At 38.1% G+C, this 18203-nt stretch overlaps 1 protein-coding gene across 1 annotated transcript in view; it reads left to right on the top strand.

The window, feature by feature from the left end:
* Positions 1 to 18203, top strand: part of LOC109268887 (contactin associated protein 2) — a 1595009-nt gene that overhangs the window by 638931 nt on the left and 937875 nt on the right. Inside the window, exon 3 of the mRNA XM_053897072.1 lies at positions 3988 to 4181. Coding sequence (XP_053753047.1) covers positions 3988 to 4181 — 194 coding nt within the window. The remainder of the gene's footprint in view (positions 1 to 3987; positions 4182 to 18203) is intronic.

An 18203-nucleotide genomic window follows, 5' to 3' on the forward strand; every position in this document is an offset into this window, starting at 1 on the left:
CATCCAGCAATTAATTGCTCATATTTTCCCCTTTTCAGTCATTGTGATGATTGCTTATTTACTTCAATGACCAAAGTACCGTGTTGCTCTTAGTAACACAGAGACAGAACTTTATACAGTTAGCTGGAGAATTTCTCCTAAATTTGGAACAATATATCTAACAGATAAGAAAATATATTTATAATCTCTTGATTACTCAGTACTTATTATCCCAGAAGTTCATCTACAGCTCCTCTAAATTACAGAATTCTATGTAAAATAAGCGTGTGGATGATGCATCACTATAGGGAATATTAGATACTACAAGAGGGGAAAAACAGCATAGAGATAGTGCACAAAGACAGAGACAACTAACTCCCATTGTTAGGGAGCGGATTCTCGGAACAGTGGTTCCAAGGAGGTGTTGCAGATTGGATTCCCCAGGATACAAATTCTAACATGGAGAAGAGCATGTAGGGAATTTATTACAGAGTACTTTTTGGGATGGAAACCTGTGGGAGATAAGGGGATGAAGCAGGAAAAGGCAGAGAGAGAAGTTGAGATGCAATGGAGTGTCAATGGAGGCTTCACTGAGTTCTGCAAACTGAGATGACCCACCAGAGTTTTCCCAAGTTGACTGGCCATTATATCTGTATGACCCCAAGAAGGAATGCGCCCTTGGATAGAGTGTCTCTTTTTTACTCAGGGAGTTCCTAAACAGGAATTACAGCTAACTACAGTTTCTAGACAATAACTGAGGGAAGAATTCCTCCTTTCATAAAGAACAACCTGAATGACGTCCACTGCAGGAGGTAATGTTTGCAGCAAACAGGCTGGTACTTGAAGGAGAAGTGAGTTCCTCAGTTGTACTGGAACATGTCACACCCTTGTTTCTCTGGCTGCTTCATCCTAACAACAGCAGAGGTATTTCTAACAGAGGTGTATGGCCTGCAAAGCCTAAAATATTTAGTATTGAACCCTCTATAGAGGAAGTTTGCTGACCTTTGATATAGGGTTACTACCGTCAAGTAGTATTATACCACACCCTAGTAACATGAGGACCTCGATACATAATATATCTGTGCTGGCCCCTGTCCTTTGTGTACTTGTCGTCGTATGTTTTACTTCTACCTCTGTTAAAACCTTCAAATTCACTGACACTATTTTTGTTTTAAATGCTCAATTATCTTTTAAAGAAATTTGAAAACGTGAACAAATACTTTGTATTTACTGTTGCGTCTACCATTATCAGCATTCACTTCTTGATACGAGTTTCAATATGGTATGACTAAATACGATGTGATATGAGTAAATGTGATATGTATAAATATGAATAAATGTGATATGATATGAGTAAATATGAGTTTCAATATGGTAAATTTTCCTGGAAGCTGAAACATGTACATTTCTTAAAGTATGTACCTATTGGTGATGAATTTTCTCAGCTTTTGCCCTAAATATCATTTATTTTCATGTTTAAAAGATATTTTTGCTGGATATAGAACATTAGATTGACATATGTTTTTTTCCCTTTCCTTTTCATCGTAACAGGTAATGTCATTCTGTTGTCTTTCACCTTCCATCATTTTTGCTAAGATATTATTGTCCTCTGGCTACTTTTGAGATTTTTCTCTTTAGCATTATTTTTTTAACCAATTGATTATGATGAGACTTGGTGTTTTGTTTTGTATTGTATTTATCCTTTTATCCTGCTCACAGCTCAGTGAATTCCTTAGATATCTAGGTTTATTATTTTCAGCCACTGTTTCTTCAAATTGATTTTTTTCTGCCTCAATCTCTACCTTCTCTGCTTTTAGTTCTCTATTTGCATGATTGTTAAGACACTTAATATTGTCCTGCAGGCCACTGGAGTTGTGTCCATTTTTAAGCCTTTTGTCCCTTCTGAGCTACAATTTGAAGGGTTTATGTGGCCCTGGATTCAGACATTAATGTTTCCTTCTCAGTTTCTAATCCAGTACATGTTTTATTTCAGGTATAAGTACGGTTCAGAAACTTCTATTTTGTTCTCTTTGTTTATCTTTCCCCATTAATATCTCATATTTGTTTCTTCACGATTTGTATATTTTCTTTCAAATAATGAACGAATGTATAGGCTCAGTGTTAAAGTCCTGGTCTGCTAATTTTATCATCTCTGTCATTCTATTGGCTGTCTTTGCTCTGGTTGTAAGTCATTTTTTCCTGCTCCCTGAAATGTCCAATATTTTTAAAAAAATCTATACTGAGCATTATGGATGCTCTGTCACTGAGCTTCTGACCATTCATGGCTTTCCTTAATGAAGTGTTGCGTTTTGACTGAGCAAGGAGTTAATTTATTTGTAGGTCTGACTGATCCTTTTTCAGGCTTATTACCAATCTTTGTTCAGGTGTGTCCTGAGTAGCCCTTATTTTAGGACTCAATCATCCTAATCTTTCTGAGACGTCCGCTAGATGCCTAGCATTGTTCCAACAACTTCTCTCAATCTTCTTTAGTGTGAAATGAAACTACTCCTGGCCCTGTTCACCTTTGGGTTGTCGTTCATTTCATAATTGCCTTGACCTGGGCTTGTGGAATCTTGGTCTGCAAATACACAGCGTGCTATTCATACAAAGTCTGGTCCCCAGAGGTTCTCTGGTGATGCTATGCAGATTTTCAGGGCTCTTTCTCTTTACAGCTGCCCCTTCCCTGGTACTTTGTACTACAGATTCCATCTGTAGGATGGAGCTTTGATTTTGAGGTATCTTCATCTCAGTGACACTGCTGAACTCTGTTTGGGGCACTCTTCCATGTGCCAAAATCCAGAAAGTGAACCAGGCATCACCTTATTTGTTTATCTTCTCTTGTGGATCAGGGATCCTGCACTGTCTGTTGTCTAATCCCTATAAAGGGTAATTTTATACATTTTGTAGTTATGTGATTTTTTTTTAATGGCAGGAAGGGTATTCTATCATAGCCGAAAGCAGAAATAAGCCATATAAACATCATTAAATGAATGATATATCTGTGATGATTTACAAAATGATTTCCCTTACCGTGGCCCTCATAGAATAAATTATTTTATTGTCAGCTTTTAAGTTTTTTTATTTGAAAAGTGATGCATATATATATCTAAATACTGTACATTGGATGATTTATTGAATATTTCATTATCATTTGCTCCCATTGGTAGCCAAATTCACTCAAAAAATTATTTTGCTCCTTAGCACTAAGCATGATGGCATATTTTCTGTAATGTATTTATGTACAACCATCGTTATTTTCCATAGTGGTATAGACTAGGAGTATTGTTGTTCCATATTAATGTTCTATTTCTAAAGATAGTTTTACCTTTTTGTTATCTGACAATTATTATATTTTACCAAAAGGAGTTTTACTTCATTTAGTAACTGAAATGATTTTCCTAGAAATGTTGTTATCAAGAGGCGTTGGTTGTTTATCTCTTAAATGTTAGTGAACGTATTACCTGAGTAGCTATATACCTTATTTCTCATGAGTACAGAGCTTAATGTAAGATTAGGCCTCATCTTAAGAACTATGAGTATTCTTTGAGCTCCCAAATTTTTAAAGCAAAATAGACTTTAGAGTTGTACATAATTGCTTTTTGTTCCATTTGTAATCTACTCAAACATAAAGCCCCACATGAGGAATTAATAGATTGTTACATTTTTTTTTCCTAGTGATTTTTAGTTGAAGAATTCATGGTAAATTGATCAACCCTCAGCCAATTAGACTCTGACATGTACTAATAAGATCTAATTGAGGAATGATGAAGACATTTGCTCAGGAGAAAATGAGCACATAATTACACCATAAAGAGGTTAGAGTATCAATGTTACCCAGCTGGAAGAATATTAGTTGAAGTCCCAATGGCATCTATAAAGGACACTCCATAATATGTCTATGTATGTTGCACTGCTAAGGCCAATTGAAAGATGTAGATAAATCCATTGTCAACAGTAGAATTTCAGCTCTAAATATCTGTTTTCCTCTCTTGCCTTAACGTTCTTCAGGTGCTGGGGGATGGTCTCCATCCGACAGTGACCATTACCAATGGCTTCAGGTTGACTTTGGCAATCGGAAGCAGATCAGTGCCATTGCAACCCAAGGAAGATACAGCAGCTCGGACTGGGTGACCCAATACCGCATGCTGTACAGTGACACTGGGAGAAACTGGAAACCCTATCATCAAGATGGGAACATCTGGGTGAGTCACTGTCAGAAAGGCAAACACAGAATTGAGTGGCAGATGTGTGACCTCAGCCTGTCCAGGTCCTGGCACGATCTGGGGAGGTGGAGAGGGTTTGGTGGTGGCCCGGCTGAAGGTTTATCTTGTCAGTTTTGTTTCTCGTCTTTGTGTTCGTGTCCTCTGGTACTTGCTGAGAGAGAAAAAAATGTGAGCAAAGCAAAAGGAGGTGGGGAAATGGATCAAAATCCCAGTGTGCCCTGCCCCACCTTTTGCCTTTCCTAAATGGTAGAAAACCCTTATCTTGCAGAGTGGATGCGTCCCCCCTTCCCTGGTTTCTAGTATATTTCACAGAAATCAAAACCTCCCAAGAAACCTGTGTTAAACCTGAAACAAAACAAAAAAAAAGGTAAATAATTTCATGATAGTAGGATACTAGAATTTTGTTAAACACGGTATTTCAAGTTACTATATTTTTTTCTGGAGTACAGAATGGAAATGGTACAAATTGTACCAACATACCAAAGTGAGTTAAGGATAGGGAATAAAAAAAAAAATCCTGACTTAGGTTTCCATTCCTTACTCCCCCTTGCTCTCGCTTGCCTCAGACTGTTTCTGTTTGGAGGTATTTAGTTAAATCATTAAAGGACAACATGAGAAAAGGTCTACTGCCAACAGAGCTTGGATGAACTGGCGGGCACTGGGCAGGGGGCTGTGGAGTCTGAAGCACTTTACCACCTGCCAGAAGCAAGTTCAGTTTGTCTTTTGCTTTAATCCGGGCCTGTTCGGACGAAGCACTATTTACTGAGTTACTGACCATTTATGTATAAAGATAAAAATAAGATAGAAAAATTGGTTTTGTTTTGTTTTGTTTTTTAAAGAAAAACCAAATGGAAGACCAGCCATAGCTCTGGAGCACATCAGGCAACACCCTCAACATCCCCTCCCCCAAACAGTTTTAATTTTTTCAAATGTTGCTGGTCCTCACTCTGAGGTGTATACACTTGTCACTGTTTGTCTGACCAAAGCCATCAGGAAGCCATTCATTCATCGAGTCAGTCAGTCACTCAGTGAGTCTTGTTGATTGAAAAAATAGTTTTCTCTGGCTGCAATTTCTGCCCAAGGCTCAGGGCAATGAGTCTTAATATGCAGTGTCCATTGGAATCACCTAAACAGGTTTTAAAGTTCGTGGATTCCAGGTACACCCAGATCAATGAAATCCAAATTGTGTAAATAGAAATTAGGTTAATGACAATGCTAGCTTTTTTTGAAGACAGAGATCTTCCAATTCAGGTAAAATATTGAATTGTGAGAATATAATTTAGAGGAGTAGGAACAGTAATATAGGGCAAGAAAAGAAATGCCCCATATTTTACTATAGGCCATTATTATATTAGTGGTCTAGACCTTTATTGCAGATCTATATTTACTTCATTCTGTTATTATGAGAGAAAAATAGTTTAAACCACTTACTCTTAAAATATTTCAGTTAAATTGGAAAGTTGTGTGACTCCAAATGTTCAGCATGCTTGAATAAATTATTTTAAAATACTAAATTTTGAGGGATCTAGTCTAGTTTAATTATTTAGAAAAGCATCCATAACCAAAGCCAAGTAAAGCCATCAATGTTAAACAGGAAGAAAGAAGGAGGAGAAAGAGGAGGTTCACTTCTTAAATTGCATCCTTCACAGTATTAGGCAGAGTGCTGGGGATTTTCAACCTGATTAATGCCCCTCCCCCTTAGAGAATTTATATTTTAAAAATCCTCCAGTAATCTTTGTGAGTAGACAGAGTTTAGAGCTCCTAGTTTGGGTAGGTGGTCATCTCTATAGCAGGAACCAGTGTTCGTAACTGGTGTGTAAAATAAGGATATAATGCTCTGATAATAAAAAGTCCTCCAGAGTAGTTCTTTAGAAATAGCTTTTACCAAGCCATGATGATATGACAAAAACGTGTATATTGAGATGGATAAGCTGTAGGAAGCAAGAAGTGGAGAAAATGTCTCTTTATGGAAAGTCTTCCTCTTACAATTAAGGTAATTCAAAGCCCCAAACCTAATCTACAGAGAAGTAATTTTCAACTAGAATAAACTAGAAAACTTTAAAATTTGTGGATGTGTGGGTCCCACTTCTGGAGATTTGGTTTAGTTAGTCTATGGTATAACGTAGGCATCAGGATTTTAAAGTTCTCCAGGTCATTGTGATGTATAGCCAGCACTTAAAACCGTATGTTAGATGTTTTCTGGCCTATAGGGAGGGTGGGGGTGGAGGAAGGTTATTGTGACATTAGGTTTTATTGTGATATTAGATATTAGGTTGTTAGAAAGGACCTTCCTCAAAGTTTAGCAGAGAAAGAGTCTGACCACACAGACCAACCAGACAACTGCGAGTAGACAGTTAAGGTTCAGAACACAAATTCTGCCAGTAAAGCATTCATTGTTTCCAACCCTCTGTGGACTCTAACTTGAAATCAGATTATCATGTTGGTGAAATTATTTGAGGGCTGCAAACTGGACTCCAAACAATCTTGCATGTTTCTGTTTTTGTAAAGTGTCCATCCCATGATTGAGAGTTCCCAGTCCTCTCCTATCGTAGTGAGAGTGATGGCTGCTAAAATACAGAGGTATTTTGGCTTTACTTTACTTACCAGGTACGTAGCAGTTAGGGATAGCTCATTCTGACTAAATACAGAGACGTAAGTTCAAAGAGCTAAGAAAGGTGGAATTTTCCAGGGTGAGTTGGACTCTTGGTTTACATAAGATACCAAGTGTTGGGTGAAGGAGACAAGGCCATGAAATGGAAATATCACCAACTGTGAAGGTAGACTACATCTCCATTCAGGGCTCTCCACCTTTTCTGATGGTGTGGAGTGTATTGTTTCCTGCCATTCTGACGTTCGTCTTGTTTCTTCCTTTCAAGTCCTATATATATATTTTTGTTGTTAAAAATAAGTATGCAAGGAGTGACTATTTCTACGTGAAAGTATAGTGAGCTACTTATGAAATTATAGAAGTCAAAACAAGTGTGAGACAGAAACTATGCTGTGAAATATTTTTGAGTGCCAGTGAGCCTGCAACATAATGATTATGGTTTCATCGTCGCTAATGTGAAAGTGGTCCATTGCTCTGACGTATCCTAAACGAAGTAAAACTCATTTTCTAAAAATTCTTGAGGACTTTAGAGCTATGTCTTAGCATGCATTGAGTGATTAACATTTAGCAATTACAGATCTCGACGAAAATATGTTTTGGACATAAGTTTATTAAACATTAAATATTAAATTTTATTGTAGTCCGACCACTGCTTAACATGATGTGTATTGCACTTAAATTTTTTTTTTCAACGTTTTTTATTTATTTTTGGGACAGAGAGAGACAGAGCATGAACGGGGGAGGGGCAGAGAGAGAGGGAGACACAGAATCGGAAACAGGCTCCAGGCTCCGAGCCATCAGCCCGGAGCCTGACGCGGGGCTCGAACTCACGGACCGCGAGATCGTGACCTGGCTGAAGTCGGACGCTTAACCGACTGCGCCACCCAGGCGCCCCAGCACTTAAATGAAAGAGATTTCTGAAACAGATTTGGGTAGCCATTTGATGGACAACACCCTATACCATGGGAAGTTTCAGATAGTTAAACATTTTTTAAGCTGATCTGGTTAGGAAGTTGCTTTCCTCAGCCCTTCCTAAAATGATTGATCACCTGAGAAGAAGACACATTAATGGGAACCCAATCACTTAAGTGTTACTTTGAACAAATGTCAAATGGTTATTCCTTCTGCAATTATAGGGGGATGGACAACACAGCCGATTCTTTTGTCATATTGTTATTAAATGTTCCTGTGGAGAATCTATTGGATAATATGTTAAAATACGTGAAAAACAAGTCCTGTCGATGAGAAATTATGACAACTTAACAAGATTTTAAAGTCGTGAATCTAACTGTGGAATCTGATTGTGAGATGATGATGGCTCTTGAAAATATTCCTGAAGAATGGTTTATCTGAATATTTAATACTCAAAGATGTGAGTTGCTAAATGTGCTTGGCTAGTCAAACCTTCTCATTCCTCAGTGATAATCCTAGGCATAATGGAATTCTTTATACTTTATTCACAATGCCATTTCCTTCTCTTCAGAATTTTCTTTCTAATGTAGAAGAAAAATACGTATAGATTGGTAAAATCGCCTACCCCTCCCCCCGCCGAAAAATCATCCCATTTGCATATTCCACAAACTCTAATTTGCATACTGCTCTTGAGGTGTTTTCTGGTTTCCTAAGTATAATCTGTAGGAGAGAGAGGAAATAGTCTGTCTGAGCTTTTCTTATCAAAAGTCCATTCAGCATTACATTAAATAAGAATTCCAGCAGATTTTTGCTGGGAGGCTGCATTTAGTTTTGCTTGGGAAATTCAATTACCGGTTTTTGAATGCAGATATTTGGATCCAAAATAGGAAATTGAAGTATTAATAGTGAATGCCTTCTTTACATACCATTATTGTTTTGCAGGATAGTAACATAGTACAAGTTTACCTATAACTTAAATGTAGTTTTTCTTTTTTTTTTTTTTAATTTTGTTAAATGGTGAGAAAATGCTTATATATCCCTAGTTATTTTTTAAAGGAGTTTTATCCCCTTTGTTGATAGTAGGCAGGTTTCAACCAGAGATCAGTCACCACTGAATTTATTAGATGGAGAATCCCACAGAACAGAAATGTTTACTATATTTCAATGACATCATTACATATTTATCAAGAAGATAGGAATATATAAGCCCATATTCTCTAAGCAATATTAAATAAAATATTAATTTGCTAGGTAAGTTAGAAACCTGGATCTCTTACACGCTTTTTTCCACATACGTACTCACACAAAAAACTTCATTGTTTCTAATACATTTGAAACATTTAAAAATACGAAAAGCAAATAACAGCACATTAATTGATTAAATTCTTTGTTTTTTGAATATCAGTTCAACAGCTGGAATATGTATTCTCTACCTCCTTTTTAATCAAATATCTTACCAACTGATATCTACATAATAAAAGTTCCTAAAACATCTTTGTAGGTTGTAGGTAAGTAGGTTCACTTAGTAGGTTTCCCTAAGTGAAAGCCAAGATTTGGATTCAAAAGGACTGAATTCAAGTATCTGGGTTCGTATATTCAGTTTATAAACTCGGAGAAGTCACTTGGGAGTAATGTCTCTTGGGAGGTTTACATGAGATTATGTAAGTAAAGAAATTTATCAAGCTATAGAGTTTGAGAAACATGTACGGTATCACGTGCCTGTATAGAAGCATCTACAAAACTCGTAGCGTTCTACAAAATTAGTGTAGTGTTTCTTTTCAGTGAGAGTATCTGCTATGATCATTTTAGTTTAGTCCCCCTCTATCCTTTCCAGATATATTCTACCTCTGTTTACTCTTATTTGTGGTTTAAAATATCTGAAAAAATTTTGGTGACGGAAGCCTGACTTAAAACGAGAAGGGAGATGTAAGCAAACCTCTGGCGTATCTTCCAGTGAACAAATGGAGTGGGGCCATCGATTGACCGTGTGGTTCCGGCTGGGCTCGTAGAGCATGTCTGGTAGGCCTAGCTCAGTGCCAAGTGCCTTCGCAGTGCTTGGAACGAATTATTTGTTACCATAATGATGGTCATGTGTCCAATGAGCCATGTAAGGGGATATTGTGTAAAAATGAAAGAATTATTCTGTCCTCTCTTTTCAACCATTTGTATAGTGGTTGTGTTAATTTTCCAAATCACTTCCAAATCTGTTCCAGTTATAAACGTAAAGCACAACTACTTCGCAATTCAGTAGTATACTTAGACTCTTTTGAGCAACTCTAGAAATTTTTCTCTGCCTTTGGAACTACAGAGGAAGATAACCATCCCTCTCGCTTGCTCTTGTAACTTCCATCAGATGATAACATCCCTTCTTCACTTAGGACACTAATGCAATATGTTTCAACAATAGCTGTGAACTTACTTGTTTATGTATGCACGCGCATTATGGTTGCAATCCATTATTTGGGGAAAGGACTAGGCAGGCATATTCAGAACAAGTTTATGGGTAACTTATTGAGAAATAAGACATAGCAGAATAATCTGCATTAAACCCTTTCTAAAATGGCCCTTGATATAAACGGGATAAGCATCTTTAGGACTTGTATAGAAAAAAAAAATATATTCCAGGGTGAATTTAGAATAAGCTTCTTATTTCTGTGAAATACATTTTTTCTGTTTACACCCCTCGTAGGCTGGGAGATATTTTTAAAATCTCATGAATTTTAATAAGTTGAGTGGATATTCCAGATCCTTCTGCATATACTATAATGCCTCTAGTAGTGAATGTTGATCACCTTTCCAAATCCACATTTGTATTGTGAGATTCTCATTTTAAGGGGTCATAGGATTTTGTCTTGCATCGCCTTTTGAGTCATTCAATATTGTACACATAGACACATTTTTTGAGTCATTCAATATTGTACACAGACACATGTGGAAGAACCATTCTAGCCAATGTGGTTATGTGTTTAATTTTTGCCAAAAATCTGGAAGATAAAAATAAGGTGGTATTAATAATAGTGGCATACACTGTTAGGTAAAAGAAGATGATATCATCTTATATGATATGGCTTCTTACAGGCAATGAAGTAACAGTATATTATTCTTCACAGTGTAGCGCATTTTTCATTGATGAGTTATAACGAGGTATATGTAATCATTATTCTAAATTTCTTAAGTATATTTGATTGCTTGAAGAGCATGCTGAAAGAGAAAGTGGTCTCATTAAGCAAAATGATATTAACAGGTGCTTTATTTGGCTCTGGGCTCGAATAATGGAGACGCTGATATTTGTCTCGTGAGACTAAGGTTGGCTTAGGGATTGAATGAGTCCAGGTGAGTGCAAATTTATATAAAGCGTTGATAGATAGGTACCTGCAAATATTCTGAATAATAATAATGAATAATATCGTTTCAGATGAGCGTGTCTACCCCACTCAAGTTGGAGCTTGGTGGAAGTTAGGAGAGTAGCAGTATGTCTCCATGGGAGAACGTAGGGCAATGACAAAATGTGCTGTTTGGTGGCCACAAGTCCCTGAGAGGCAGTGGAAATAGCAGCTCACTGGTGCACTGTGGCACCGGACCACCTTTCACAGAGATCTGTGTGGCTTGAGGAGATTTCTTAACCTTTCTGGGCTTAAATCTCTTCACCTGTAAAATGCAGCTAATAACACCCCTTACTTCCTTTACCTCAACAGAGATTATAGGTATTAAGTTAATAATCCATGTGAAGAGCTTAGGAAAATACGTGGCACATATTAAGCACACCATTATAATCACGTTACATAAATTTGTGACTTCCAGGTGCATTGCTGTCATATTGGATTGGATCTGTCCTTGGAAATTCAAAATAGCCTGTTACTTTCACTTTGTAACAGCTTTTCCGTATTAACATGTTGGCACGTGTATTGTAATACATCTGTGCTTCTCTGCTTGAAATGACTAATAACTCATTTTTAAGTATAATTGAGAACGCTAATTTCATTCACGTCACTTGAATCATGATCGTCCCATGGAGTCTGAGGCACCGCAGTACAAATTGTGTCTGGGCAGTTCTTTCAGATCTGTTTTCTATTAAACTTCGGTGAAAATATGACCGCGATGTTTCCATCAGACCTAGCTTAATAAATTCACTTTTATTGACTTTGGAAATCAAGGAAAATAAGCCATTTTTGCCTACAGTCCTCCTGCGTATCTTCTTAGGCTAACTCAAAAGTGTAAGATAAGCAGACTGCAAAACAGGCTTTGTAAGAATTAGCTAAGACAGGTTATGCTGGCTAGCCATGAAAATGGAAATCCAGATGGAGCGAGGCACTATCTGAATGTCTTGAATCAGCAACAACAGCATCACCTGAGAGCTCTTTAGATATTCAGAATCCAGGGACCCAGCCCATACCTTTAAAACCAGAATATACAGTTTGGCAACATCCACAGGTGATTCATATGTATGTTAAAGAGAGAGTGTGTTGTTTTCCATATTTGAGCAGCTCTTGCCAGGAAGAAGAACTAGATTTGGACCCTATGTCTCCAAAGCAAAAGGCAGAATTAGAATTAGAATTTGCAGTGCCAATTGCAGAAAAAGAGCATAAGCTTTGATGAAAAGGCACTTACTGAGCACCTACTGTTTACTAAGGATTGGAGATAAACCACAGTCAGTGAAAGAGACTTGCACAGGTTGTTCTGGGAACACACATACACACGTAGGCCTCATTCATAGTGGTTGAGGGTCATGGTCAACAAAGACTTCTTGAGTTCCTAAATATTTTTGGCTAAGTAGGTAAGGAGCTGGTGATGTAGAGAAGGGAAGCAAAAGGTCATTTCCAGCAGATGAATCTTCTGAGATAGCTAGGGATGGATCGTAAGGCACTATAAATAATTACATCTTTTCCAACTTACAAAAGAACAAAAATCTGACTTTTCTGTAAAATTCTAAAATCATATCCTTTAAATCAATCATGTAAATTTGGATATGTAAATATCCAACTTTGAAAGAATGTTGGTGTTGACTAAGGTGCACCTCTGTACTACTCATAATGCAGAGTTCACTGCCAAGCACATAATAGATGCTTAAGAGTGTACAATTGAATCGAAGTACCTCATTTTGAAGATAAATGGGCTGAAGCTAAGAGGCATGATGTTACTTAAATCTGAGCTACACAGCCAGTTACAATGACCCCAGTACTCAATTGGGAGACGTGTACCTATTTTCAGTTTATCAAGAAGCATCATTATTATAGTGACTGTTTGCTTATTTTGACTACATGAAAGCAATTTGATTGCATACACAACAAGGGGCACCTGGGTGGCTCTGTCTGTTGAGCCTCCGACCTCGTCTCAGGTCATGATCTCATGGCTTGTGAGTTCGAGCCCCGCACTGGGCTCTGTGCTGACAGCTCAGAGCCTGGATCCTGCTTCAGATTCTGTGCCTCCCTCTCTCTTTGCCCCTCTCCCACTCATTCTGTCTCTCTCTCAAAAATAAATAAAAATATTAAAAATTTTTTAAATAAAAGAAATATTTAGAGGACAAGAAAGCATGAGATCTGGAGCTGGACTTTAAATATCAAAACCCTACTCCAACACTTAGTAACAGTGAATGTTTAACTATGTTAATGAACCTTTTATGGGCCTTACTTAGTTGCCTTAGTTGTAAAAGGGATAAAATAGTATCTGTCTTATGGGTTTTTAAGAGAATTAGGTAAATTAATCAAATTGCTTGGAACAATGCACCATAATTATAGGCTCATCTTCTTGTCTTCTCATTTCACCCCCTCCTAATTGTTTATCGACATTGTTATTACTATTATCATTAATAATTATAGAATATTTGGGGTGCCTGAGTGGTTCAGTTGGTTGAGCATGTGACTGTTGATTTTGGCTCAGGTCATGATCCCAGGGTCATGGGATCGAGTCCCATGAGGGTCTCTGCACTGACAACACGGAGCCTGCTTGGGATTCTCTCTCTCCCTCTCTCTCTCTGCTGCTCCCTGACTTGCATGCACACATGCTGTCTCTCTCTCTCTCTCTCTCCCTCTCTCTCTCTCTCTCTCTCAAAATAAATAAATGAACTTGATTGTGGTGATCATTTTGCAATATATACAAATGTATATTGCACACCTAAAACTAATATAATGCTGTATGTCAATTGTATTTCAATTGAAAAAAAAGAAAGAAAAGGCAAAACATTATATATGTGTGTGGAAATCCTAACTCCCAGTAACTCATAATGAATACAGCTTTACCTAGAAATAGGGTCACTGTAGGGGCACCTGGGTGGCTCAGTATTGCAGCTCAAGTTATGATCCTGGGGTTGTGGGATCGAGCCCTGTGTCTGGCTCTGTGCTGAGCATGCAGCCTGCTTAAGATTCTCGCTGTCCCTCTGTCCCCTCTCCCCTCCTCATGCGATAGATAGATAGATAGATAGATAGATAGATAGATAGATTGATTTTCTAGAACAGTATATTCAAAGGGGCTTGAGGACCTAAAGTGAGTAGCTGTTAGCTCTATCGTCGGGAATACTAAAAGCTAATTATGAGGACAATGGCTGTAAGTAAAGCGTGGTTGTCTTGGGCTGCTCTTGGCATATGTGCGCCCTTGGTGACCGTGAAGGTATCTGTACTGTTTGTCACTTGTATGTACAATTTTGCCAAGTAACTAATTTAGTCAGTGTTGACTTTGAGAAAGAACTAATAGAATGTTAAAGTGTCTTGGCAAATAAATTTGGATTGCTTGAATAAACTAGCTTAATTATAGGCTGTGTTATCGTTCTGGCAAAAAAGATGTCATGCTGATAGGCTGTCTGAACGGTTCACTCAGTTACCATCAGTGACTCTTCAGGAGCGTAGGGAAGGAATAAAATATAGACTTCTACTTCTAGAAAAATTGCATCTTGCCTCCAAATGAAAAGATTATTTGAGATAAACATCTGTGTTTCTCCCACGAACTTCACTGATGTATTTGGATGAGACAGTGGGTCTATTGTAATTGCCATTTAAATGGTTTATCATTATATTAATATGCAGCTGTCGTGAAGTCTATGAAATCTGTTCTGTGATTTAACAGAGTTGTTCAGAAAACTACCTGCACCAATTAATAAGTAGTAAGAGCCAGCCAGCATTTGTCGGGGGTTCATTAGTGTTTGATATGCCTTTATCTCATTTAGTCTTTGAAACAACTTAAATGTGATGATGTCGAATATTGTTATTATTAAGCCCATCCTATAGACGCAAGAGCTAGGGAATAGAGAAGGTAGAACATTCCAAGGAGCGCACGGTGCATTAACAGTGGAGCTGGGATTAGAATCCTGGGCTAACTAAATAGACCTTCACTACCGTGATCCTCATATCTATGGCTCACCTAAGCCTTTCCTTTCAGGGTGTGCAAGAAGCTTGCTGACCACATTTTAACTGTAATGTGCTACACAGGCATATGATGGCTTATCTTTTTATAAGGTTACTAGTCCTACTGGATTAAGAGCCCAGTCTCCCGCAGTGTGACCTCATCTTAACTACTTACATAGGCAATGACCCTATTTCCAAATAAGATAACATTCCGAGGTACTGGGGTTAGGACTCCCACATATGAATTGTAGAGGGGTGCAATCCAACCCCTAACACCTAACTTTTAGGAAAGCACCGTATAAAGCTATGCCATTAAAACCTATTTGCTACCACTGAAGGATTAGTAGTGTTGTCGATGGTTAAGAAAGAATAGGGAATGGTCTTATAAGAAAGACAATGGTTTCTAAGAGGAGTTGTACATCTGTCCTCATGAATTCAAGAAATGTGCCCAGGTCAAACCATAGGAGATCAGTTGCTGAGTAATTATATGATTCTCTGCATTCATTCGTTTATAAGCAAAACTTGAAAGGAACGTTTGCAGAATTCTTCTCTCAGGGGTAGCAAATGAGCCAAAGATGCTTTTTAAAACCATGCAAATAGAATGAACCGATCCTTCACCCAACCCCGTGAAAAGTGTTTGCATTTAAAAAGTATCCAAGTGGGGCGCCTGGGTGGCTCAGTCGGTTGGTTAAGCGTCCGACTTCAGCTCAGGTCACGATCTCGCGGTCCGTGAGTTCGAGCCCCGCATCGGGCTCTGGGCTGATGGCTCAGAGCCTGGAGCCTGCTTCCGATTCTGTGTCTCCCTCTCTCTCTGCCCCTCCCCCGTTCATGCTCTGTCTCTCTCTGTCTCAAAAATAAATAAAACGTTAAAAATAAATAAATAAATAAAAAGTATCCAAGTTTCCAACCTCACAGAGCACTTTGTTCAGAACTAAACACTGTTTGACATTATAGACATCATTTAATTCCTTGGTATATAATGTTTCAAAACCAGATTCTAGAAAACATGCATTCTAAGCAATTATTGACATTTTTTTCCATCAGAAAAATGAAACAAACAAAAAACAAAAACAAAACAAAAAAGCAAAACAAAACAAACAAAAAAAAAACAAACAAGAGCTCTCCCAAAGATAAAACAGCTTCCTGCAATTGAATCTTGAGATTTAATTGCTAATTTCTTTTGGATTGTAATAGTATCTATTTGAAAACAGCAGCTTTTATTAGTTACCTTCACAGTATTCTTCAGAGCAGGTTGAGAAACACATTCCCCGGGATCTCAGATATGAAAGCGGAGTTGCCCAGAGCAAAGGGGCTGTTCATCTGATGCGTTTATCAATCGCAATTGTTCATTCTGTTTGCAGTGTGTCTGTCCTGTTTGTGTGCTTCTTAGTTTTGTTACAGTATGCAAAGTGGAAAATAGAGCTATGTGGAATGGCCTAGAGCAACGGAAAAAGACTGAATTGATCCTAAATTCATTCAGGCTGTTTACATTCAGCCTGGAACAAACAAGTATTTGATAACAACTTGAAAAAGAAAAAAATACAGAAGTTTTCTATTCCTGTGAAAGGAGTTTGAGATTGTGATACCAGAAGATAGTTACACCAGTTTAGGTTGGTGTGTGGTTAAATACATACAATTTGACAGGTTGTTTTGTTTTGTTTTGTTTTGTTTTTCCTGGAAGAGTAATACATAGGAGTATTCCGTTTTAGCTTTACTTAAAATAAGCAGTAGCGGCAATGTTGCCCATTTTTAAGTTTAAAGTCAAAGACCAAAGAAATTATTATTCAGATAATTGTATGTTTGGAATCAAGGTAACTGATAATGAAACCAAGCCCACTCTCGTGTCTGCCTACACACACACACCCATCCTCCACCCTTACTACAAAGTAACTCTTAATCTCCCCCTAAATTATATGAAACCTATGGATAATTAATCGAATCGAATCTTACCCTGGATTCAGTTGAAACACAGAGGTGTTGAGATAAAACAGTACTGCTAATACTTTCTGCCATTCCCTGAGTACTTACCTGATGAATGCCTTCTGTGTCAAATTCTCTAACAAGATCCTGAAAGGTGAGGGACCGAGTTTGGTCCTCGATTCCTGTGCCCCCCCTGTAGTCTTAACTCTTTCCATTATATCACATTTGAGAAGATACAATGGTGGGTGATCATATGTGCATTCTCCGAAAGGTTTATTTGTCTTGTTAAATGCTGGGTCTCACCAGCTAGGACAGTACTTTGCACATTGGATGCACTTAGTAAATATTTGTTGACAGAGTGAGTTATGAGATTCAGTGAACTTTTGAATAATAGTATATAATTAGGTGTACATTTCATGAAAAATGTTTATTTTTTAAATGTCTCTAATGGATACGGACAAACGTTGCACATACCTACACCTACTGAAAGGAGAAGTTCAAGTGTCAGAAATGGCATTTGTGGGGACCCTCAAGATTTCCACAAGGGAGAAAATATAGCAGAGGTTGCAACAGCAAGGGGGTAAGAGGGAGACCGGAAATACTAACCAGGGCAACAAAGTTTATTCTCCCTTCAGACCTGGGTGCCGCTTGGGGATGTGGAATTAAATGTTAGGGGCTAATGCCAAATCCACATACATGTTGCAGACGTGAAGGTGAGCTGGGCCCTGGTCGGTGGAGACAACCTGGCATCGGTATAGAGAGGTCTCTGATCTCATAAAGGCTGAATGTCGGGGTAGCAGTATAGTTGGTGAAGTCTGCAACAGGGAGGTGCATAACACAAAAGAACACATTATATATTCTCTGTTTCCATTTGTGCAAAAGGCAAAAACAGGGAAACCTGTGCTGTAAGAAATCTGGGTAGTAGGCCCCTTGTAGGCGGGTGGTGGCTGCAAGTTCTCTACAAAGGAAGGCTTGGGGGGGGGTGGTGTTCGTAATTGTTTCTTGACTCGGTGCTTGTTACCCTTATGGAAATTCATCAAGCTGAGTATATATGTGCACTTTTCCCTATGTACGTGAAAATTCAATAGTAACTTTTAGAAGACAGTATGATCAGACATGAAATCAAGGTCTGGCTTGGAGGAATAGGAACTGAAGGAAACTAGGAGCTATTATCAGAATTGCTCTCTAGTACCAAAAATAATTGCGGGGGAAAACCAGTGGGCCAGA

The sequence above is a fragment of the Panthera pardus genome, unplaced genomic scaffold (genome assembly GCF_024362965.1).
Source record: "Panthera pardus isolate Hobbes unplaced genomic scaffold, ASM2436296v1 HiC_scaffold_8, whole genome shotgun sequence".
Classification (NCBI taxonomy): domain Eukaryota; kingdom Metazoa; phylum Chordata; class Mammalia; order Carnivora; family Felidae; genus Panthera; species Panthera pardus.